Here is a 25,524-nt window from a genome sequence, read left to right on the forward strand (position 1 = left end):
TTCCCCTTCCACTGGTGCTCTTACTAGGATATTCATTGCTACCTATGAGGTCAGAGTCCAGGGTCAGTCCATGTATAGTCTTTAGGTAGTGGCTTAGTCCCTGGAAGCTCTGGTTGCTTGGCATTGTTGTTCATATGGGGTCTCAAGCCCCTTCAGCTCTTTCAGTCCTTTCTCTGATTCCTTCAACGGGGATCCCGTTCTCAGTTCAGTGGTTTAATGATGGCATTCGCCTATGTATTTGCTGTATTCTGGCTGTGTCTCTCAGGAGAGATCTACATCCGGCTCCTGTCAGCCTGCACTTCTTTGCTTCATCCATCTTATCTAGTTTGGTGGCTGTATATGTATGGGCCACATGGGCAGGCTCTGAATGGGCGTTCCTTCAGCCTCTGTTCTAAACTTTGCCTCCTTATCCCCTCCTAAGGATGTTCTTGTTCCCCTTTTAAAGAAGGAGTGAAGCATTCGCATTTTGGTCATCCTTCTTGAGTTTCATGTGTTCTGTGCATCTAGGGTAATTTGAGCATTTGGGCTAATATCCACTTATCAGTGAGTGCATACCATGTGTGTTTTTCTGTGATTTGGTTGCCTCACTCAGGATGATATTTTCCAGTTCCATCCATTTGCCTATGAATTTCATAAAGTCATTGTTTTTGATAGCTGAGTAGTATTCCATTGTAGAATGGATAGATGTACCACATTTTCTGTATCCATTCGTCTGTTGAAGGGCATCTGGGTTCTTTCCAGCTTCTGGCTATTATAAATAAGGCTGCTATGAACATAGTGGAGCATGTAAAACACACATTTCTAATGGTTTTAGGAACTGAAACATGGCTCAGTAGCAAAATTACAGCTACCAAGTAGCAACGAAAGTGAATCCATGGTTGGGAGGCTCAGGACCATCAGAAGTGCGTGGTTTTGATGGTCCTGACCCACAAATTGAGATCTGCAGATGTAAGAGGAGGTGAGTTCAGCTTCTCAGTGCAGAGGCAAGCGACTTCCACGGAGCCAACAGTACCAAGCTTGTCCTGCACCTCCATAGGGTGATGCAGCAGAGTCCTCTGGTGAGACATCGTGCACATGCAGTTGTCCTTAGTACACTAAAATGGGATTCTAGAAAGTTCTATAAACAGTACCACACAGTTACTTCTCTGCTTTGCATGGAGCCACAGCGGTGACCACTCTATTAGACTTGAGTGTATTGGGTAGGGGAATGCTTCCTCTCAGCCCTCCCGTACTGCTGGCTATTCTCACGCTTTCCAAGGTTTTGTATATTCCTCGTCAGCCCTCTACCACAAATCCCCTGTCATACTTAGGAATTCTTTGTTTTGACATCCTCTTGTCGAAGTTATAGTTATTCAAGGCGAGGGTCTGCCTTCCCTCTCTGCAGTCACCCAGCAGCAGCACCGTCAGGGGAGCTAACAGAAAGTCATATTCGTGAGTAAGCCATCCCATGCAGAATGATATCCCATCCGGGAACCTCTCCACCAAGGAGCTGCAAGAACACCTTGTGATGTGGAACCACAGACTGCGACCTATGCCACACTTCCTACCGGCAGTAGTTTTAGTCTTACACAACTATGACTCATGAGAACTACAAACTACCCTGCTCCATCTGTGTTAATCATAAATATGCCACAGTTTCACTGTTCTCATTTTTATTTTGCAATAAGATTGCAAAAGCGTTCATGAGTTCATGATTTCCCTATGTGGCCGAGGATGGCCTTGAAACTTGATCTTCCCTACCTCTGTTCTGGAATTGCAGATATGTGCCACCACACACCTTTGTGACCCTGAATGGTTACAGCTTTTCAAATATCTCTCCTGGAAATAAGAATATACCCTTAAGTTTGTTAATCTCTGTCTGTTCTTTAAAAAAAAAAAGTCCCAGGTACTGCTCTTCCAGAGGTCCTGAGTTCAAATCCCAGCAACCACATGATGGTTCACAACCGTCTGTACTGAGATCTGATGCTCACTTCTGGTGTGGCTGAAGACAGCTATAGTGTGTGTGTGTGCGCGTGCGTGCGTGTGTGTGTGTGTGTGTGTGTGTGTGTAAAATAAACCTTTAAAAAAGAAAAAAAAAAAACCTAGGTTAGGAGGTTGGAGGGACAGCTCAGTGGTTAAGTGTATTTACTGCTCTTCTGGAAGCCCCAAGTGAATTCAGTTCTCATATCCACATCAGCTGGTCACACTGTCTAAAGTTCCTGTTCACAGGGATCTGATGCATCTGGCTTCCTTGGGCGCTGCCCCCCTGAGCATGCACCCCTCTCCCCCAACATACACAGTTTAAAATAATAATAAAAAGGGAATCCTTAAAAAAATCAGGGGGCTGGAGCAATGGCTCAGCAGTTAAGAGCACTGACTGCTCTTCCAGAGGACCTGAGTTCAAATCCCAGCAACCACATGGTGGCTCTCAACCACCTGAATAGGATCTGATGCCCTCTTCTGGTGTGCATGAAGATACTGACAGTGTACTCACATACATAAAATAAATAAATATTTAAAAAAATCATTAGATGATAACTGGTTTGAACATGAAGATACATTTATTTTGGGAGTAGTTTTTTACAAAGATAAAACTATTAACATTAAAGTGATTTTCCCCCACAGAAATCGTAAGTTCTTATGAAGTACGAACATTCTCAGGACGTTAAGGCACGCAGGAAACACAATGGGTGGCTGTCTCCTTGGCTTAGAGCCTGGCTTGCTTCTTCAAAGATTCCTTCACCTTCTTGATAAAAGAAGAGTCCCCAGCTCCCACAGGCCAGTTGTCATGATCTGTTTAGTAAGCGGAAAAGTGTCAGTTGCAAATCTCTTAGACCCATCGCCCCAGTTTCTACCAAGCCTTATGGTTTTCTTTGCTGCCTTGCTTCTTAGCTCATGGAGGCTAAGAGCTCTGCAGGACAGGCAGTTCTGCAAAAATCCTTCTGCTTGAATGCCGGGCCTGCTACTCACTAGCTTTCTCAGCTGAGTCTTCCTGCAAGTAAAAGGGGTAACTTCAGTGCCCCCCACTCCCTGCTTCGGGTGCCTGGCTACATACAAGTGGACATCTTTGTGAGTTGCTCCACCCTAGAGCAGACTCGGAACTGAGGAGGTCATGCTGAGGTGCAACCCTTCTGTCTCCTGGCTCTTCAATCAGCTGGATGTGGACAGAGAAACACGTGGTCTCAGAGTGGCAGGCTGCCATCCTAAGACCAAGGAAGCCAGCCTCATAAGGATGACACCTCATGGGAACAAACAGAGGAAGAGACAAAAGGCCCTTAGATATGTCTCACCTCTTCATGAGCCAATAGCTTCCTGGCCTGAAAGGTCAATGGTGACAGCCACACAGGACCTGATACCATGTGTACTCTAATCCCCTAACATCCCTAGGAAATATAGTCTTGGGTGTTTTTGTTTGGAGGCAGGGTCTCTGCAGGGTCCCTGGCTGTGCTGGAACTCACTACGTAGAGCAGATTGGTTTCACCTCTCTTCTGGAGTGCTGGGATTAAAGGCCCGTGGCACCACAGCCCTAATACTATGATTTGTTAGGTCCTCAGTTGCAAAGCCAGAATGCAATTTTGCAAATGCAAAATGCAAAGCACAGGAGAGTTGTATCAGTCCTGCTTGGGGGGGGGGGGCACTGTCTTCAAAAAGGTAAAGGAGCCAGGCACAGTGGCATATGCCCTTAATTCCAACACTCGGGAGGCAGAGACAGGTAGACAGTGAGACCCTATCTCAAAACACCAAAGGGGGGGGGAATCAACCAACCAGACATTCACAGCATTAGGGATATCACCATATCCACATAAGAAATCCACAGGATAGAGAACAGGAAGCAGCCTTAGCAACCAGGAGTTTGTTTGCTAATGGAAACTAGTAATTATCTTTAGAAAGAGGGCAAATATATGTGTGTTTATGTTTTCCCTGAGGCTTTGGGTTTTGCTTTTTTTTTAAATGTGCATTTCTTAAAAGATCTTCAATCTATGCTACATAGCCCAGGCTGGCCTAAAACTTGGTATGTATCTGAGGATGACCATGAACCTTTGTTTCTCCTGCCTCTAACACCTTGAATAATTGGGGCTAAAGGCGTGCACCACCACTTCTGGTTTTATGGGGTGCTGGGAGTTCAACCCAGGGTTTGCATATACTGGTAAAGGAGTCTATCAAGAGCAACACCCCTGGACGTTAGCATGCTTTAAACAATGTTTATTTATGCTTATGTATATGTGGATGCCAAAGGAGGGTATCAGTTCCCCCATCTTTAAGACGGTTGTGAGCCACCATGAAGGAGCTGGAAGTTGAACCTGGGTTCCCTGCAAGAGCAGCCAGTGCTCCTAATTACTGAGTCACCACTCAAGCCTGTGTTTTCTATTTTTTTGTGGATTTGTTTTGTCATTTGAAAAATAGAACTCTGGACTATCTGATTTTATTTGTTTTGGTGTTGTTGGGTTTTTTGGGGGGTGTGGGGAGAAGGAGCAGGGTGTCCCTCTGAGGTCCTGGCTGGTCTGGGGAACTCACAGAGATCTCCTTGCCTCTGCCTCCTGAGTTCTGGGCTGGACTATCTGATTTTATAAGACCCTCCCTCCCAACACCAAAAGAGATACAAATTTACACATCTAATTGTATGTAATATTGTTATTGAATTGAATTCATGTAAGTAAGGTTTTCAAACCAAGCATTGTTGCACAGACCTGTAATGGGAGGCTGGGGCTAGCCTGAGCTATACAGTGAGATTCTGTTTCAATAGGATAAAGTAAAGTCTGCTTTTATGGGGCTGAAGAGATAGCTTCGCAGTTAAGAGCACTGACTGCTCTTCCAGAGGTCCTAGGTTCCCAGCCGCCACATGGTGGCTCACAACCATCTATAATGAGGTCCAATGCTCACTTCTGGCCTGCAGATGTACATGCACACAGAGCACTCATATACATTCAACAATTAAAATAAATCTTTAAAAATACTGCTTTTGTGAATAAAACTTATTGAATACAGAAATTCATCATTTCACTTGCTGTATATATTCCAAAGAGAGGACAAAGTCGAACTGGACCGCCCCTCTTCGATCTATGCAACACTTAGAGAGTGGAAAGAGGAATCTGTAAACCTCTGAGCACAGCCAGCCTTTGCCTCCTTTTGGTCCTTCTTTGGACTTAGAGGTTTAGATTTTTTTTTTTTTTTTTTTTTTTTGCAGCTGAGAACACTTTTCTTTAAAATCCCATCATAAAAATTAACATTTTGTACTTTTTGATGGCCTATGAAAGAAAACCCCCACCTCTGAGCTAGCAACTTAAGACATGGAGCATGGACAGGGAAGGGCCTGTGACTCTCCACTTCCTGGCTGCTTACCTGGTATCGTGAAGTTGCGAGTGTACAGAGCCTGGCCTCCGTCCACATTGATTAACTGTCCAGTGATGAAGGATGCTGCGGGGGACAGTAGGAAGCACACCAGAGGGGAGATCTGGGGAGAGAGGAGAGTATGTCCTACGTAAGAGTAAAGGGAGGAAGGGAGGGAGGGAGAGAGGGAGGGAGGGAGGGAGGGAGAGAGGGAGGGAGGGAGGGAGGGAGAGAGGGAGGAAGGGAGGGAGGGAGCAAAGGCTCTTCTCCATTCCTGGGAGCCGAGATTGCTGAATAAGCACATCCCAGCCCATAGGACTGCATCATGAACCCTCATGCGTGTGCACCATGACCTGACAGCACAGAGACAGTCTGGACAGCAGTGACGTCAGGTAACAACCAGGGCAAAGGCAACAAGGTGTGCAGAAGCAGTAGACAGCGGCAGGCAAGCGCACGGTATAAGAAGCCACAGGTAAATATGGTGGTTTCCTGCTTTAACAATTAACTCCCTCTGAGGCCCCCACTTGTCTGCCACAACTCTATTTGTCATCGGGGCCACATGGTTCTCACACCTCAGTCCCACATACAGTAAGTATGTGTGTGTAGCAATGCGGGCATTCTGATTTGTTCAGTGTGTGGCCCTGTCAGGCAGATCACAGGAGCTCCCTTCCCACCAGGGGAACTTGAAGGTCTTCGTCACCTCCTCCCAAATGCAGTCACTTGGTGAGGTTTTACAGAAACTTCACAAATGAAACAGAATTCATTTTACTCAGGGTAAACGGAGGCAGAGTCTCATGAAGGGTGGGAGCACGTCCCTCTCCTGGCATTCGCATGGCTTTCGATGGGTGAGCTCTGACATGCAAGGTCACCGAAGACTCCATCCCAGGGTTGCCTCTCGCTGCTGCTGTGCCTTTCCTGCCACTATTCCATAGCCTAAGGAGTCCTATTGGGCAGATTTCCTGCAGCTCAACATGAAGATCTATCCTCATGCAGTAATGCTGTATAGACAAACTGAAGAGTTTTCACAATTTCTGATGGTTCTTAAGTTCATACAAGTAATCTCAAGCCCCACATAGAATAAAGCTACAAATAGAGCTCTGTAAACCTTCAAATGTCATGGATGAGCTGTACTAGGATAAGAGTGCAGGCTTGGGTTCAGTCCCCAGCTCCGAAAAAAAGGACCAAAAAAAAAAAAAAAAAAAAAAAAAAAAAGAGTGCAGGCTTGGAACAAATCTGTGATTAAGGGAAAACATTCTAGGCCAGGTCCAAGGATGAGGCCATCATAGGTGCACTATGGTGAAGCAAGGCCATGTGAAACTATTGCTTTGAACTTATAATGAGCTTATAGAATGAAACACTGCTTTAAACTTACTACAGACATCCTTCTGTGACGTCCCTTTTGTGTAACTTTATCTATGAGGTAATTCCATGGAGAACTTTTGTCCAAGAAGGTATAAACTGCCAGAGAGAAGAAATAAAGTGTGTCATTTGGGGTCAGCCCGATCCACCAAATATATATTGGTATTGTCTGGTTGCCTATATGTATGTACATACATATATGTATATGTATATAATTATGTATGAACACTTGTGAAATGTTACAACGGGTGGTCAGGCCAAGCCTAAGTGTGTGTTTGTGTGTGTCTATGTGTGTGCTTGGCTTCTCCCTTTCTTCCTCTTCTTTTCTCTCTGGCACATAAGGAGTTAACTGAACTCTAAGCCTCACTCCTGGCCAGCTAGAGGCCCTTGAACCAGAGAGAAACCAAACCTTTTCTAATTCCCCTACTGCTTTCAGCTAGAGTCAAATTACCAGAAGCCAGTGGCTTTTGACCTTAGAATAGCAAAGAGTTCAAGGAAGACAAAAATTACTGAAAGTAAGCAGCAGCTCTTGGTCAGGCAACAGAAAAGAATTAAAGACAGAAGAATTGGCAAACATAAGTAGCGTTTAGCCACATAATAACAATGAGTTTAAGTCATGCCTTCTACTGGTGTGTCTGAAGACAGCTACAGCTGTCTAATATGTATAATAAATAAAATAGATCTTTAAAGATTTATTTATTCCAATGTATGTGAGTACACTGTTGTCACCAGAAGAGGGCATCAGATCTCATTACAGATGGTTGTGAGCCACCATGTGATTGCTGGGAATTGAACTCAGGACCTTTGGAAGAACAGTCAGTGCTCTTAACTGCTGAGCCATTCGCCAGCCACCCTTGGCTTTTCAAGACAAGCTTTCTCTGTAAGGCTCTGGCTGTCCTGAAACTCAATTTATAGACCAGACTGCCTCACACTCAGAGATCTGCCTGCCTCTGCCTCCCAAGTTTGGGGACAAAAAGTGTGAACCACCACTGCCTGGCTCTAATATGATTCTGATACTCTAACTCATATTAACAAAAAGTCTTCTATATTAAATAAAACTTAATCATGTTATCTCCTCATCTCAAATAATTTAAAGTCTTTCCTTTCAGTGGGAAAATGGTAACATAACATGGCCCATCAATAGTTATTTTGGGGGCTAGAGAGATGGCTCGGTGGTTAAGAGCACTGACTGCTCTTCCAGAGGATCTGAGTTCAAATCCCAGCAACCACATGGTGACTCACAACCATCTGTAATGAGATCTGGTGCCTTCTTCTGGTGTGTCTGAAGACAGATACAGTGTACTCATATAAATAAAAATTAATAAAAAATGTAAAAAATAGTTATTTGGGGCAGTATCTTCGTTATATTTGCTCTTGAAACAAAATCTCACTATGTAGCCCTGGTTGGCCTGAAACTCTCTATGTAGATCAGGCTAGCCTCAAATTCACAAAGATCTGCCTGCCTCTGCCTTCCAGAGGAATTAACAGTGTGTGCCACCATACCAAGCCAGTATGCTCCAAGTTTTAGCACATAAATCTGTGGCAGTTCAGGATTTCATGCCTAGAATAGACTCACTCTCACTAGAGTACAGGACTGCGGCATTCAGAAACCTTTACTGTAGGATTACTCCCCTCACAAAAACATAGAATCTAAATTAGAACAGCAGTCTTTTTAAATAAACCTTTCAATAACTGTAGGTATGTGTCTCCGGAAAGGCAGGACAAAACATAACATGAGCTATTTCTAGAAACTAGAACCAAGTTCCCCCCATCAAGTTACTTGTAGTTTTGATTTTCCATACAAGGTAGATGGTCTAATGTATTTCTAAAGACCAGTTGTCCTAAGGCATCTCCTGACTGGCCTGTCAGTGTGTGCAGTGCAGCACACCCAGGCACATGCGCATACGCACAATGATAATGAATAAAATAAAATTTAATATTTATCTAAATAAACCCTTCTCCATATGTTTAATTCCAAAATTGTATTCAATTTATACAACAATTTAGGGGAAATCTGACTTTTGTTTTAAATTTTTAAAAATTGGGCTTGGGGACTGGAGAGATGGCTCAGTGGTAAAGAGCACCGACTGCTCTTCCAGAGGTCCTGAGTTCAAATCCCAGCAACCACATGGTGGCTCACAACCATCTGTAATGGGATCTGACTCCCTCTTCTGATGTGTCTGAAGGGAGCTACAGTGTACTTATATATAATAAATAAATAAATCTTTTAAAAAATTGGGCTTGGAGAGATAACTCAGTAGTTAAGAAGGCGTTATTGTGGGGCTGGAGAGATGGCTCAGCGGTTAAGAGCACTGTCTGCTCTTCCAGAGGTCCTGAGTTCAATTCCCAGCAACCATATGGTGGCTCACAACCATCTATAATCAGGTCTGGTGCCCTCTTCTGGCCTGCAGGTGCATACATGCAGGCAGAAAGCTGTATGATGTATACATAATAAATAAATAAATGTTAAAAAAAAAAAAAGAAGGCGTTATTGTTCTTGCCATGAGTTGGTTCCCAGCACCCACATCAGGTGGCTCACAACTGCCTGGAATTCCAGCTCTCTTCTGGCCCTCTTCTGGCCTCCAGGGGTACTGCACCCTGTGTTCCTGTGGAGGGACAGCCACTGGGAGGGACTTGGGATCAAATCTTCACCCGCTGACACATCTTACTGACACCTAAAACTTTGTAATTTGACTTTAATTTTGTTTTGTGTTTTGTTTGTTTGTTGAGACAAGGTTTCAGTAGGTAGCCTGAAACTTTCTGTGTAGACCAGGCTAGCCTCAACTTCACAGAGCTCTGTCTGCCTGCTTCTGTCTCCTATGTACCTGATAAAGGCACAGGCCCAGCAAAAATTGGCTTTTAAATAAAATTGATTCTCCTACCTATATGACATGTATTTATTTATTTAAAATATTTATTGTTATTATGTCTGTCTGTCTGTCTGTCTGTCTGTCTCTCTCTCTCTCTCTGTGTGTGTGTGTGTGTGTGTGTGTGTGTGTGTGTGTGTTTGGAATATACATGTGAATGTGGGTGTTTGCAGAGGCCAGAGGTGCCGCATCTCCATGGAGTGGGAGCTATCTGATATAGTTGCAGAGGGTTGAACTCAGGTCCTCTGGAAGAGCTCTTCCTGCTCATAAATGCAAAGCCAGTAAACTATGTTTACTCCTCAGTCACTTGGAAAACTACTGATTTTAACATACTTCCTTCCACTGTGGAACTTCAAGAGTCTGTCATTACCTGGCTTGCTTGAGGCTGCTCGTACCAAAGCTGCATGTGATAAAATAAAATAGCTACAAAGACAACAAAAACATGCTGTCTCTAACGTTATGGCCTTCATTCCTGAGGAAAGTCTGCTGTCAGCCATCAAAGCAACTAACTAGGTTATGCCCCAGAGCCCAAAGCAAGGAGACGTGGTTTGAAGACACTGCAGGCCACATGCCCAGGGTGCCACATGTCACACATTTCTCAAGATATTTTCATCAGTGCCACCCAGATACGTCACCTCCTCGGGGAGTCCAACACGCTTAGCTGGGATATTCTCGAAGGCCATCTCAAACATGGTCTGTCCCAGTTCGCCATAGTTGTCAACAGCAGTCTGGGAGTAAATGGTCCCCTGTATTAGAAAACAAACGAGGAAGGTGAGTAAATGGGGAGAATTAAATTGTCAAGACACCAAGGGCTGGGGATGTAGAGGGAAGAAGTAGATCATTGTCCAGTGTGACAAGGCCCTGGGTCCCATCTCTAGAACTCACACAACAGCAACAAGAAGGCATCAGGGCATCACTAACCAAAGACAAAAAGCCCGTGGCTTAATATCGATACAGAAGGTAAACGTTTCCAATTAACTTTATTCAAAACTGTCAAAGGGGAACCAGACAACCACTATCTAAAAGCAGACCATTTGAATGATCATTTTGGGGGGTTTCCCCTTTAATAACCAGCTAAGTCCTGGTCTTTTTCATGAAAGACTTGTTTTCTGGGAGAATGTTTATGTAAATACTTCAGTGGGGCCAGGAACAATGGGCTTGGGGAGTCTAGTTTCTCTTCCTCTGAACAGGCCTGCTTTACCAGAGAAGACTTGCAAAAACAAGATTTTCTTGGCTTTTACAATTCAGGTAGAGTTTAAAAAAACACAGCTAAATCCAAGGTATATGTATGTACCCTGATAGCTAATTTAAAAAAATATATTTATTTAAAATCTTGAGTGTGTGCATGGGTTGCAGGGATATCACATGCACGTGGAGGTCAAAGGTTGGCACCCAGTCTCTAATCATTCATCACCTTATAGTTGAACCCAGAGACCACTGACTGACTCTGCTAGCTGGCCAGAGCTGCAGGACAGCCCTGCTGATTGGTTGGTGGGCTCCATGCATATCTGCCTTCCTCCCCAACACTCCACTTGTGTTACAGATGTGTGCAGCCAAGCCCAAATGGGGCTGTCATCCCTACTTTATCCACGACTAGAAAACATCACAGGAGAAGTTAACGAGCTGATCTGTGTAGGAGGTATTTCACCTAATGTCTCTCAGAGTAAATGCCAGGTACAAAATACCAGGGAGGCTCAAGCTGTGGCTTATTTCACAACAAATAAATATTTGGGGAGGTAGAGGCAGGAAGACTAGGAGTTCAGGGTCAACTTAACCTATATAGTGAATTCTAGCCAGCCTGGGCTACACAAGAACCATTCTCAAAAAGCAAGCAGAGGCCAGGGAAATGGCTCAGTCATGGCTGCTGAGCTGCATGCTGGGAAATCATGAGAATCTGCATTCAGATCCGCAGCATCCAAGCCAAGTGGAGCAGCATGGTTCAGTGACCCTAGTACTGGGGAGGTGCAGCGGGGACAGGAATGGCCCTGGAGTCACTGGCCAGCTAGTCTTGGCCAAATTAGGGAGCTTTGGGGTCAACCCAGAGACCCTGTCTCAAAACCTAAGGTAGAGATTGGCTGAAGAAGACAGTTGGCATTGACCTCTGTCTTTCACCTGTATGTGTACATATATGTATACACATGAACACATTCATGAACCACGCCCCTACAAAAAAAAGATGGTTTTCCCTGAGTCAAGATCTCTGTAGCTCTGACCATCCTGGAACTCATTCTATAGATCAGGCTGGCCTTGAACTCAGAGATCTGCCTGCCTCTGCCTCCTGAGTATAGGGATTAAAGGTCACCACCACGACCAGGCTCAAAAAAAAAAAAAAAGATTTTTTTGATTGTCAATACTGTGGCTACATTTGTGATACTATAACACCCAACTTAAATTCTACTTGGCCTTAAAACTTAAAGTTTCTTCCCAGAAACCTAATATTCATTTTTTTTCCAAATAAGGGACTCACAATATATCAAGAAATAATCACTTAGGAAAACACTCTTCAAAGTAGCACTTTTTGTGTGTACAAGTGCGGTGAACTTACCACACTTGCTATGTTATGTATATTATGGTGAACATACATGTTACATGTGTGTGCACACCTATGTGTGTATGTTCTCAACCAGACAGGCACAAGGAGAAGCCAGGGGTCAATATCCGTACCTTTTTCTATGGTTCTTCTGTTTTGCTGCTTCCTTTTTATCTGTTTGCTTGCTTTGGGCAGGGTTTCTCCCTGAACGTGGAACTCTTCCAGATAGGCCGGCCCGCCATCAAGGGAGCGGCCCAGGACTGCAGTTCCAGGTATGTGCTGCTGTGTCTCTCTTTTTATGTGACTGTGGAGATCTGAACTCAGCTCTTCACACTTTACCCACTGAACTATCTTGCCAGCCCCCAAAGCAGTATTTCTTTTTATTATTTTAACTCTGCGCATGTGCGTGTGTGTGTCTGTGTGTGTGTGCATGAGTGTGTGTTACAGATTACAGGGGACATGCAGGCAGGGGCCTAGGGAGGCTAGAGGGTGTCAGAATTCCTGGAGATAGAGTTACAGGCCGCTGTGAGAGGCCTGAGGTGGTATGGGAACTGAGCTCAGGTCTTCTGCAAAAGCAGGAGGCACTCTTACCTGCTGAGCCATCTCTCCAGTTCCCTAGTATTTCTCAACCCTCACCGTGTGATGGAATTCCCTCTTGCTTTGTATAATGCATGGTAGGAAGTGCAGTCATCACTGTGGTTGAAGTACACATAATTCTAATATAGTCCAAGAGCGTGCATCACTATCTCGTTACCAAATAACACCACTGCCATTATGAGCGGCTGCCTTTCTAGTTTAACCTATGCTAAAAGTCTACCGTCTATAGTGTACCTACATAGGCGTTAATGTATACTACACCCGCGACACAATTATCCACCTCACAGTCTGAACCACGCCCGAGCCCAGTTTGTCAGCAGACTTCACACAGAACAGTTACCTACAGGAGCAACACAGTTGATCCTCACTCCGCTGCTGGCCCACGTCAAAGCCATGGTTTTCGTGAGGTTGTAAACACCTGCTCTTGCCGCTCCACTGTGCCTTTAGAGACAAAAATTGCCGTCAGCTTCTGTGGAACGTTTTTCCTATCCACTAAGTCGACGAGCATTTCAATGGCTTGAGAACTCCACGAGATTGTTCACAAGTCTCTCACATTGAGTCCTGCTTAAAGAAGGAGTTGGGTCCTTCTCTATCAAAGCCAAGCCATGGTTATCAAACACGACACACATAAGCACTGTCTCTCAAAAGCTATGTGCACGGCGGGAATATGCTGATGAACCTTTTATTACAAAAGAGAATAACAGATTGTGGTTTCTCTCTCTCTCTCCATACATGTATGTGTCCACTCAAGCATGTACCACAATGCATGTGTGGAAGGCAGAGGACATCAACTGAGCCATTTCTCCCCATCCATCATGTGGGCTCAGGGGACTGACCACAGGCACCCCCAGCCTTAGTGACAAGTTCCTTTACCATCTTGCCAGCCCTGAACTGATAATTTTAATGACAAGTATGTTGATACTGTATATACCTTTAATAATAGGGGATATGAAAATTACATCGATGGAATTCTAAATAAAAGGTTCAAAGGATTTAGGTCTTGGGTGAAGAATGTGGCTTAACGGATATGACCTGCTGCAAAGTCATACTGTGGAAGAAGAGAAATGACCCCTAAGTTGTCCTCTGGCCTCCATACATGTGTTGTGGAGCATATACACCCCACATTAAAAAACACTAAATAAATATAATTTTTAAAAGTTTAAAAGGCCGGGCATGGTGCTGCATGCCTTTAACCCCAGCACACAGGAAGCAGAACAGTTGGGTCACTTTGAGTTGGAAGCCAACCTGGTCTACATAGCAAATTCCAGTCAAACCAGGCTCAGATGTCAAAACACACAAATAAGCCAGGTAACCCTGTCCCAGCAACAACAAAAACAAGTACTTTTTTTTAAAAAAGAAGGTATAGGGGCTAGAGAGACGGCTCAGCGGTTAAGAGCATTGACTGTTCTTCCAGAGAGCCTGAGTTCAATTCCCAGCAACCACATGGTGGCTCACAACCATCTGTAATGAGATCTGATGCCCTCTTCTGGTGCGTCTGAAGAGAGTGATGGTACATTCATATACACATAATAAATAAATAATTCTTTAAAGAAGTATAAAAAAACAGGCATCCTCAGTCATCAGGGAAATGTAAAAAACAACCCCAAGATTCCACCTCACACCAGTCAGAATGGCTAAGATCAAAAACTCAGGTGACAGCAGATGCTGGCGAGGATGTGGAGAAAGAGGAACACTCCTCCATTGTTGGTGGGATTGCAGACTGGTACAACTATTCTGGAAATCAGTCTGGAGGTTCCTCAGAAAATTGGACATTGAACTACCTGAGGACCCAGCTATATCACTCCTGGGCATATATCCAAAAGATGCTCCAACATACAACAAAGACACGTGCTCCACTATGTTCATCGCAGCCTTATTTATAATAGCCAGAAGCTGGAAAGAACCCAGATGCCCTTCAACAGAGGAATGGATACAGAAAATGTGGTACATTTACACAATGGAGTATTACTCAGCTATCAAAAACAATGACTTTGTGAAATTCTAAGGCAAATAGCTGGAACTAGAAAATATCATCCTGAGTGAGGTAACCCAGTCACAAAAGAACACACATGGTATGCACTTACTGATAAGTGGGTATTAGCCCAAAAGCTTGGAATATCCAAGATACAATCCACAGACCACAGACGGCAAGAAGGAAGACCGCACCAAAGTGTGGATGCTTTAATCCTACCCAGAAGGGGGAAGAAAATAATCGCAGGAAGTAGAGGAAGAGAGGGATCTGGGAGGGAGCGAGAAGAGGGAGGGAAAAGGGGGGGCGGTTCAGATATGGGAGGAGATGGGGGAGAAATACAGAGGGTTAGGAATTTGAAAGCCGGAGAATAGTAGTGGGGGAGGGGGAACTGTGTGTAGACACTAGAAAGTCCCAGATGCCAGGGACCCAAGAAGTTCCCAGGATCCACAGGGAGGACATTAGCTGAAATACCCAAGAAAGGGGGGATAGAACCTGTAGAGACCATAGCTGGTGGATAGGCATGGCCTCTGGTTGAGGGATGGGGCCATCCGCCCACCTCAAAAATATTAATCTAGAATTCCTCCTTTCAGAGGAAGTACAGGGACAAAGAGTGGAGCAGAGACTGAGGGAAAGGCTATCCAGAGACTGCTTCACCCAGGGATCCATGCCATCTGCAGACATCAAACCCAGAAACTATTGTAGATGCCAAGAAGTGCTTGCTAACAGGAGGCTAGTATAGCTGTCCCCCGAGAGACTCTGCCAGAGCCTGACCAATACAGATGTGGATGTCTCAGCAACCATTGGACTGAGCGTGGGGACCCAAATAAAGAAATTAGGGCAAGGACTGAAGGAGCTGAAGGGGTTTGCAACCCCATAGGAAGAACAACAATATCAACCAGCAACCAGAACCCCCAGAGCTCCCAGGGACTAAACCACCAACCAAAAAGTACACATGGGGAGACCCATGGCTCCAGCTGGATATGTAGCAGAGGATGGCCTTATTGGGTATTACTGGGAGGGGAGCCCCTTGGTCCTGTGAAGGCTTGATGACCCAGGGGAGAATGCCAGGTTGCTGAGGCAGAAGTGGGTGGGTGGATGGGAGAGCACCTTCATAGAGTCAGGGTAGGGGGTAGGGGTTAGAGGGTTTGTGTGTGTGGGGGGAATGAGAAGGGGATAACATTTGAAATGTCAATAAGTAAAATGACCAATAAAATTAAGAAAAAATAAAACAGAAGGTACAGAGATTATGTGATTCAGAATTTCTATGTACAGTATAATAATATTGCCAGAACAAAGTGCCATATAATTTAATGTGGAAAAACCCATTCAAAAGCATCTGGAACCATCAGGGAAAGACAGATTAGGTAGTAAGGGAAGAAGGATGTCCTTCAACTTTTAATCCTGCGTGTTTGCTGATCAATTCTTTCCTAGTTCATTTGAAAGATCCCCCCTCCCCTCTCCTGACACATATACATACATCTCCCTGGGTAAAGAACTTGGGATGGCTCAGCAGTTAAAAGCTAGTATATAACAGTTAATTTTGATTGTCAGCTTGATTTGATTCATTTAGGAGTTTGTAAGGCATACTTCTGGAGTGTGTCTGTGAAGAAGTTTTCTGAGAATTCACTGGGGCCCGCTGTGGGAAGGGGAGGGAGGAAGAGAGACCTGCCCTGAAGGTGGGCAGCAGCATCCCACAAGGTGAGAATAAAACAAACAAACAAAAACAAAAACAAAAACAAAAACAAAAACAAAGGAGAAGCTAGCTGACCACCAGCATCTTCTGTTCTCTGCTTCCTGGCTCGCTGTGATGGATAGGGGTCCTCTGAAACCAGGAGCCCAAACAAACCCTTCCCCCTCTAAGCCGTCTCTGCCAGGAATTGTGGTTAGAGATACTCTGTACAACTGAAGGAATCCTAGATAATACAGGAAGCTAGTATGTTGTTAAAATTTCCAGAGGAAGTCAACTTGTTACTAGTTAGAACTACTCCCTCAGGAATTGTGTGTGTGTGTGTGTGTGTGTGTTTCAAAAACTCAAGAGTTTCTGTTATAAGTTACAATTTAGCAGTCCTAAAATTAAACAAGTATATTCATGGTGTTCAAATCTAAATTAATCCAGATCCATTTAATTTTCATAATTTAACAAAGAAGCCATGTCCCACAGTGACAGCTAGATTTGTAACATCTTGATTACTTGGTAGAAAGGATACAGGACCTCCAGGTAATAATGAATTTCAGATAAGTGACAAACAGGTATACCTCCATGAAACCTCAAGCCCACTGCCAGTGACACAACATCTCCCGAGGTGACACCTACTCTGAAAAGGCCACGCCTCCTAATTCTTCCCAAATGGTTCCACTAACTGGGACGAAGCATGCAAACATATGAGCCTATGGGAGCCATTCTCATTCAAACTACTATATATGGCCGCTTTCATCTGAATGGCACTGTTAGCAACTAGGGAAAATGCCCAGTAGTGCCTGCTGGACGAGCTTGAGGACGTGAGTTGGATGCTCACGCTCACGTAAATGTCTGGTATGGAGTGCATAACTGCAATTCCAACAAGGGGAGACACAGACAGGAGGATCCCTGGGATTCACTGACCAGCCAGCCATTCTAGCCAAATCAGAAAGCAACAGTTCGGTGAGTGACTCTTGTCTCAAAAAAAACAAGGTGGTGAGGGATTGGTGAAGACACCTGATGCTGACCTCTGGACTCCAAGCACACACTTTTTCTTAAAGTTCAAATAAAAGGAGATGGGGGGTGGGGATGAAGATGATCAAAATGTATAGTGTCTTAGGGACACATTGCTATGAGCAGACACCATGGCCAAGGCAACTCTTACAAGGACAGCATTTAACTGGGGTTGGCTCACAGGTTCAGAGGTTTAGTCCATTATCATCATGGCAGGAGCATGGCAGTGTCCAGGCAGACATGGTGCTGGAGGAGCTGAGAGTTCTACATCTTGATCTGAAGATCAAGTCTCTCTCTTCTGCACCGGTTGGAGCTTGAGCATAGACCACAGCCCCACCCCAACCCTCACCCCAACCTCCACCCCCACCCCCTAGCGCAGTGGCACATTTACTCCAACAAGGCCACACCTATTCTAACAAGGCCACACCTCCTAAAAGTGTCACTCCCTATGGGACCAGCATTCAAACACATGAGTCTATGGGGGTCAAACCCATTCAAACCACCGCACATTGTATGAAAACTTGTAAGAATTAATAAGAACATTACTTAGAAAGAAACTTATTGGGGTTATAATTTATTAAAGGAGTGAATCATTGATTTAGGCCCCCTCCCCATTTAGAGAACAAAATCTAAAGACACAGAAAAAAAAATACATAAAACACTTACGCGGCTGTTGGAAACCCGTTGTTAAGAAGGACAATGATATTGACAATAGAGCCGCCATGGTCTTTCATCCAGGAATTGTAAACTGCAGAACACAGGCAGACGGTGAGCATATTAAACAGTGTCTTCCTTTGTTATACCCTGCTCCAGCGTACATACGATGTCTTCTATTTTAATTTAGTTTTCGTCATTGTGATGAGGTCTCCTGTAGCCCAGGATGACCCCGGTTGCTGTATAGCAAGAAGCTAATTTAATAAACCATAAGGCAGAGCTGAAAAAGGTTAAGGAAAGCTACAAAATGAGCTTGAAAAAATTTTTCATTAAACTAATAATCTAGATGAAAAATTACTGGAGCATTGACTCAATTAAAATGGCAACGGTCATAAAGTATCTAGTATAACCTGAATTTAAAAAGAATAGTTTTGAGACAAGTTTGTTTTTTGTTTTTATGCATCCCAGGTTAACCCAGAATTCCCTAGGTAGCTGAGGATGACCCTGAACTGCTGTTGTTCCTGGCTCTACCTCCCAAGTGATGTGGTCACAGCTGTCCACCACCATGTCTGGCTTGCAGAGTGGCAAGGATAGAACCTAGGGCCTCTTGTATGATAGATAAGCACTCTGCCAACTGGACTACATCCCCGTCCCTAAGCTGAATTTTAAAATGTGAGGTTTATAGGTTAAAAAAAAAACCCGGGGCTGGAGAGATGGCTCAGCGGTTAAGAGCACTGACTGCTCTTCCAGAGGTCCTGAGTTCAATTCCCAGCAACCACATGGTGGCTCAAGACCATCTGTAATGGGATCTGATGCCCTCTTCTGGTGTGTCTGAAGACAGCTACAGTGTACTTACATACATAAAGTAAATAAATAAAATATTTAAAAAAAAAAACCCACAAACTTTGACCAAAAGATCTCAAACAAAATCCATCAATTACAGACATGGGGTAGCCGGACAGAGGTGGTGAACACCTTTAATTCCAGGACTCAGGAAAGAGACAGAACAGGAAGTTGGTTGGGTAGGGAGGTAGGGAGGATCTGGGAGGTGTTGGGAGGGGGAATAACATGACTAACTTATATTGTAGAAAAAAAAGTTTTAAAAATAGTAAGAGGAGGGCTGGAGAGATGGCTCAGAGGTTAAGAGCACTGACTGCTCTTCCAGAGGTCCTGAGTTCAATTCCCAGCAACCACATGGTGGCTCACAACCATCTGTAATGGAATCTGATGCCCTCTCTTGGTGTGTCTGAAGATGGATATAGTGTACTCATATACATAAAAAAAATCTTAAAAAAAATAGTAAGAGGCAGGCAGTGGTGGTGCATGCTTTTAATCCCAGCCCTTAGGAGGCAGAAGCAGGCAGATCTCTCCAGCTGAAGACCAGCCTCATCTAGAGAGAGTTGCAAGACAGCCAGGGCTATACAAACAAATCCTGTCTCAAAAAAAAAATCCCCAAAAACCAAATAAATAATTGAATAATAAATGAAGACAGAAAGAAAGAAAGGAAGGAAGGGAGAAAAGAAAGAAAGAAAAGGAAACATGAAACTAGGAGACAGACTCAGAAGCAGAGGGAGAGGACCGTGGAGGAGATGGAGGATGGAGTGAGGGTAGGTACACGAATGTAATTCTCAGAGAATAAATGATTTTAAACAGAATATATGGTTGTACATAGTCCTGAAAAGTCTGAAACTAGAAATAGTAACTGTCACATCAAGTATTAAAAGCCACATGAAACCATTGGATTTTAGCATTAAGAGGATACTAAGCCGTGTAAGTCCCTCCAAACAGACTCTGCCTCTGGCTAAACGCCAACTCTTAGCTCTGATGGCCTTGTGACTCCTGAAACTTTCCCAGGCTCAGATTCGGGCATTTCTTCAGACTCTTTGAAATAACAAAGAGACCACAGAGAGCAGATGGGAGGGAAGGAAGGAAGACGTACAGGAAGAATGGCTGGCAGAAACAACTTGGGAAGGTTACAAGCATCTATCAATGTGAGGAGACATTGTGACCATAAAGTCAAGGATTGGGAACAAGCAAGAAAGAGTGCTGAGTTTCCAGTGTCCAGATGAAACAGATCCTAAGTGGGTTAAGTCTTTTTTCCTTTCTAATTTCATTCAGTCCTAAAGGGGATCGCTTTGAGTTTTTTCTCCTTTCTTCTGTCTTGTAAGGTGCGCCACTAGGAGTATTTAGTGAATGCGCTGGTCTAGACATTTGGAAAGGTTCCCTTCTCTGTAGTTATTCCCACACATTTACATTTAATTGTACAGTAGTTTCTTTTGTTGTTTTCATTTTGGTTTTTAGAGACAAGTTTTCTGTGTAGTCCTGGCTGTCTTAGAACTTGCTCTAAAGACCAGGCTGGCCTTGAATTCAGAGATCTGCCTCCTGAGTGCTGGGATTAAAGGAGTTCACCACCACCCTTAAAAAATAGGTTTTTTTAAGGATTATCCTTTTTTTTTCAGTTTCATTTAGACAATCATCAAACCTATTCACAGAATCTTAGTAAGTGATTTAGTGGGGATCAATAATAGTAAAACAACCTTTGAGCCGGGCACGGTGTGAAGGTGGAACTCTCTCTGAGTTTGAGGTCAGCCTGGTTTACAGAGCAAGTTATAGGACAGCCAGGACCACGCAGAGAAACCCTGTCTTGAAAAACCAACAAAGCAAAACAAAACAAAGCCAAAAATCTGCCCCCACAACACACACGTGCGCACACACACACACACACACACACACACACACACACAAAACAAACCAAAACGACAGCAACAAAAACACACCTTCAGTACGGCATTCCAGACACAACTACACAGAAAGCAGACATTCCCCAAAGGCAAGGTTCTTCTCGAAAAATTTAATCTAAATCTAGTCTTCCACAGGACAAGAGACACTTTGTAAATTAATGTCAGGCCGTCTTAATATCGATTTCTTACAGAAATAGCATTAACTCTAAGGAAATAAAAAAGCATGGATCTCTGACAGATTCAGCTCACACAGAGGAGGCACAGGGGCTGGGGAGGTGGCTCAGTGGTTAAGCACCAACAGCTCTCACAGAGGATCCAGGCTCTGTTCCCAGCACCCACACGGTGCCTCACATCCATCCAAAAGTGCAGCTGCAGTGATCTGATGCCTATCCTCCCCTCATTAAGAGACTGCATGCCATGGTGCACATATATATACTCAGGCATACGAGCATATTACTGAAATAAAAAGATAAATTTCTAAAGAGGCACAAGCTAGCTGCGCGGTGGTGGCTCAGGCCTTCGATCCTAGCTCTTGGGAGATAGAGCAGGTGGACCTCTGATTTCAAGGTCAGCCTGGTCTACAGATGGCATTCCAGTAGAGACAGGGCTACACAGGAAACCACATCTCAAAAAACGAGAGGGAGAGAGAGAGAGAGAGAGAGAGAGAGAGAGAGAGAGAGAGAGAGAGAGAGGAGATATCAAATGAACGCTATTGGTGTGGGCTTCTGAGTCCCTAGCATCTCCTCCAGCCTTCCCTGGGATTCCCACTAAGGACACGTCTGGGTTTCGTGGCTCTCGAGACACTCGCCTGCTTTGCACATGTAGAAGGTGCCAGTCAGGTTGGTTTCAATCACAGCTTGCCATCCCTTCGCAGTGATGTCTTCAGCAGGAGCCATGAACTGGCCCCCTGCGTTGTTCACCAAGAAGTTGATCTTCCCATATTTAGCTAAGGTAGATTTGACCAAATTATTCACCTAAAGAAACATTGAGAGAGAAAGTTTAATCGCTATCCTGCGGCATGGCCCGGTTTTAGAAATACAATGCAGTTTATAGACTCCTATATAATGCATACTAATTCTAAATACTACAACCCAAACACATAAAGCCACCAATGACTAAACCCCCACACCCCACAGTGCGAACTTCCCACTGTGCTAATGAAAGACCCCAGCTTAGCAGCAGTAACGCCATTTTGCAAGGCTGTACTTAAGATGACTGGTTCAGGGAAAGGTTAGAACACTGAGTACACAGCAGCTGCCAAGCAAGATATGTTTGGTTGAAGGCCTGGCAACAGGACGACTGCGGTTGAGCACCTGACAATGAGAAAAGCCCCGGGAGAGGTCCCACACCCTGGGGGGGGGGGGCGAGTCAGCCGTTATGTTCCAAGAAGGTAACTAGGAAACTTGCCCCCGGGCTGAACCCTTGGGGGGCCGAGTCAGTGGTTATGTTTCAAGAAGGTAGCTAGGAAACTTGCCCCTGGGCTGAACCCTTGCCACATTAGAATCCACCAAGTATATCCCTGTAACCATGCATCTGCTTCTGTATGCTTGCTTCTGCTCCCCAAAATCCTATAAAAAGCCCATCCTTGGTTCCGTGGGGCACGCCAGTCCCCCGAGTGACTGAAGCGCCCGCAGGTGCCTGTGCCTGTGTATCCCGACAATAAACCAAATCCTCTTGCTGATTGCATCCTGTGGTGTCTCGGTCTGGTCTTTGGAGTTGGAGGGTCTCCATCCCGAGGGAAAGTTCTCCCTGAGAGCTTTTCACTATACTCATAAGCCAAGATTCTAACTTTGATGGCAAGACACACTGGTGAGTACGGATAACCCCAAGCACAGCAAACCTCAGTGGCATTAATTTCTAAGTGCCGACCTTTAAAAAAAAAAAAAAAGATGAAACCAGGTCAAAATGAACATTAAGAAACGCCTTACAGCAGTGTTTATCAAACTGGGGTCACAACCTCTTTCGGAGGAGGGCATCCAATAACCCTTTTACAGGATCTCATATCAGATATCCTGCATTCCAGATGTCAACATTCTGATTGATAACTGTAGCAACATTACAGCTGTGGAGTACCAGTGTAAATAACTTTATAGTCGGGGGTCACCATAGCATGAGGAACTGTATGAAGGGGTCACAGGATTACAAGGTTGAAAACCATAGCCTTAAAGGGTCTCTAGCTGAGAGGACATTTTTGCTTAGCTTCCCTCCTTCTGAGGTCACCAGCTCAGTAAGTTGGGAGCACAGGCATCAGTCCTTACAGGCTCTGCCTTCTAGTGAGCAGGGGTCAGGCACCGCTTCAGCAAAGGACACTGGGTAAGCACACTGCGCAGCCATGTTTGTCTTACCTCTTCTTCTTTCCTGATATTGCACTGTATGGCGGTGACTTGAGTGCTGCTGGAGGGAGGCTGAGAGGCTCTCAGTTCATCCACAGCAGCGGTTAATCTGTCCAGTTTCCGGGAAGCAATGACCACGTTACACCCTAAGGTGAAAACAGCCAGAGGAATAAAGAAAACATGCTTCTAAGAGCTGTCCAAACTAAGGGGCTAGAAGGAAGGTTGAGAGCACTGGCTGCTCTTCCAGAAGACCCAGGTTCAGTAGCCAGCACCCACATAGTGGCTCATAACTCTCTGTAACTCTAGCTCCAGGAAATCTGACACCCACTTCTGGTCTCTACAGGCACCAAGCACATACGTGATAAACAGACCTATAGGTAAAATACACATACATGTACACATAAAAATAAATAAATAAAGCTATCTAAACTACAAAAACTGTTTTGTGTATTCCTGTAAAGGGTATCAGTAGAAGAGGAATTAGGTTGGTTTTGGACACATTGAAGCAATAGGAACAGAAATGACTAAGAAGCTAGACAACACACACACACACACACACACACACACACACGCACACACACACAGGACAGGGAAGGGACAATTGTTTTGAAATATTCAATGTCAAATGCCACGGGACTAAAAATGAGTAGCCACCTCTGAGAGCACGCAAGTCCAAGAAGGGACCTATGGACAAACCATAGTACTATGAGACGGGGAGTTAAATGGACAGATAGGAGAGGCGCCAAGACTAGGTGGTGAACTTGGGCTGGCTTCTTCCTCACCCTCACTGACTTGTGAGAACAGTCTGGCAGCTTAAAACAAAGGCCTTGTGGGCCCTTTCTCCTGCTTGAAGGGCCTGGCTGATGGACTGGGCCAACAAGTTCAAAGCAGGATCAAGTTACTCAATAGTTGTGGGCCAATCAGCCATCTTCTAACTTATTGGAGGAAAACTCTTCAGAGACTTAAAAAAAAAAAAATCTCCAGCCCTCAAGAAGAGACTGGAATTTTTCACTTCCTGTGTCTTCCTTCAGCTTTGTAGAATCTTTTTCTCTATATCTGCTGCTGTGTGCCTGTGGTGGGTGAGTTCTCTCTGCTGCTACCTGTGTGCCTTTTAGTTCTTTAATTGCAGGGAAACGAACGCAATCAAGACCCCCAGACTGTAGGTATCATGATCACTGTAGAGAGCTTCTAGACTACAGAACAGAATAAACTTATTCCCAGCCTGGAAGTCTCTGGAAGTGGGAGAGATGAAGTGAGGACTTCAAGGAGGCTAGGCAGATGGTCACATGAGTCGTGGGAGAGGAGAAATGAAGGGGATTTTTACAGTCTTGCTTGGATTTCATCCAAGCCAGCACAGATCCGTGCATGGAAGGACAGGGACAAGGTGGAGCCCTTCAGAAGGAGCCAGGGAAGGAACCCAGCATTCAGTACCAGGAGTAGGGAATCTGTTGACCACCACCCCCAACAAAATCTTTCACTGGGTAAAGAGTGTAGCATTGGCAGGGAAGTGGCATTAGCCAAAGAAGAAAGGCTTCCAGGACCAAGTCTTAATTTTAAGACGTTGTTTGGAAATATCAAACTATTTTTTTTAATATTTTATTTATTTATTATAGATGAGTACACTGTAGCTGTCTTCAGACACACCAGAAGAGGGCATCAGATCCCATTACAGATGGTTGTGAGCCACCATGTGGTTGCTGGGATTTGAACTCAGGACCTCAGGAAGAGCAGTCGGTGCTCTTAACCACTGAGCCATCTCTCCAGCCCCAGAAATATCAAACTATTTTTAAGTAGCCGAGCTGCATCCCAGTGTGGCTTGGAGGTGGGGCAGAGAGCTACAAAATATTTATAAGACTATAGAAATAGCCAGCAGCAACAAGGTTCAACTCAATCAGCATCCAGAAAACAAAACAAAACAAAAAAAATCCTGAATCTGCAAAGGAGCAAGAAAATAATAACCCATACCGAGATATCAACCAATAGAAACCATCCTGGAAGTGACACTGACAGGGCTGGAGAAATAGCACAAGGGTTAAGGACGCTTGCTGCTCTTTTAAAGGACCCACGTTCAGTTCCCAGTACCCACATTGAATGGCTCACAACCACCTGCAACTTTAGCCCCAAGGGATGCTCTTTTCCAGCCTCTAAGGGCACCTCCACTTACATGTACCCCCTCCCCACATATACACATATACAGGATTAAAAGTAAAATTAAATCTAAAATATATATACTACAGTTAGAGAAAAACAATGCATGGCACCCAGATCGATGATGACGAGGGATGAGAACTTCTCTCAGAACAGAGCAAGGCAGAAGGCAGCGGAATAACACAAAAGCAAACTAGCTGCAAACATCCTCTCAAGAATGACAGCTAGGGGTTGGGGATTTAGCTCAGTGGTAGAGCACTTGCCTAGCAAGCGCAAGGCCCTGGGTTCGATCCCCAGCTCTGAAAAAAAAAGTAAAAAAAAAAA

General features: G+C 44.5%; 1 protein-coding gene across 2 annotated transcripts in view; it reads right to left on the bottom strand.

The window, feature by feature from the left end:
- Positions 1 to 2,521: 2,521 nt before the first annotated feature.
- The window catches only part of Pecr (peroxisomal trans-2-enoyl-CoA reductase), a 28,640-nt gene continuing 5,637 nt past the window's right edge, over positions 2,522 to 25,524 (bottom strand). The window contains exons 2-8 of one of the 2 annotated variants that reach the window (NM_133299.2): positions 23,065 to 23,198; positions 21,528 to 21,693; positions 17,991 to 18,072; positions 13,005 to 13,101; positions 10,169 to 10,279; positions 5,320 to 5,431; positions 2,522 to 2,772 (exon numbers count right to left, since the gene is read on the bottom strand). In NM_133299.2, coding sequence (NP_579833.1) covers positions 2,687 to 2,772; positions 5,320 to 5,431; positions 10,169 to 10,279; positions 13,005 to 13,101; positions 17,991 to 18,072; positions 21,528 to 21,693; positions 23,065 to 23,198 — 788 coding nt within the window. In that variant the 3' untranslated portion in view covers positions 2,522 to 2,686. Of the gene's footprint in view, positions 2,773 to 5,319; positions 5,432 to 6,543; positions 6,766 to 10,168; positions 10,280 to 13,004; positions 13,102 to 17,990; positions 18,073 to 21,527; positions 21,694 to 23,064; positions 23,199 to 25,524 lie in introns of those variants that run through there. The other variant, XM_063266531.1, reaches the window with a different exon arrangement.

This window comes from Rattus norvegicus, chromosome 9 (assembly GCF_036323735.1).
Source record: "Rattus norvegicus strain BN/NHsdMcwi chromosome 9, GRCr8, whole genome shotgun sequence".
In the NCBI taxonomy this organism is placed as follows: Eukaryota; Metazoa; Chordata; class Mammalia; order Rodentia; family Muridae; genus Rattus; species Rattus norvegicus.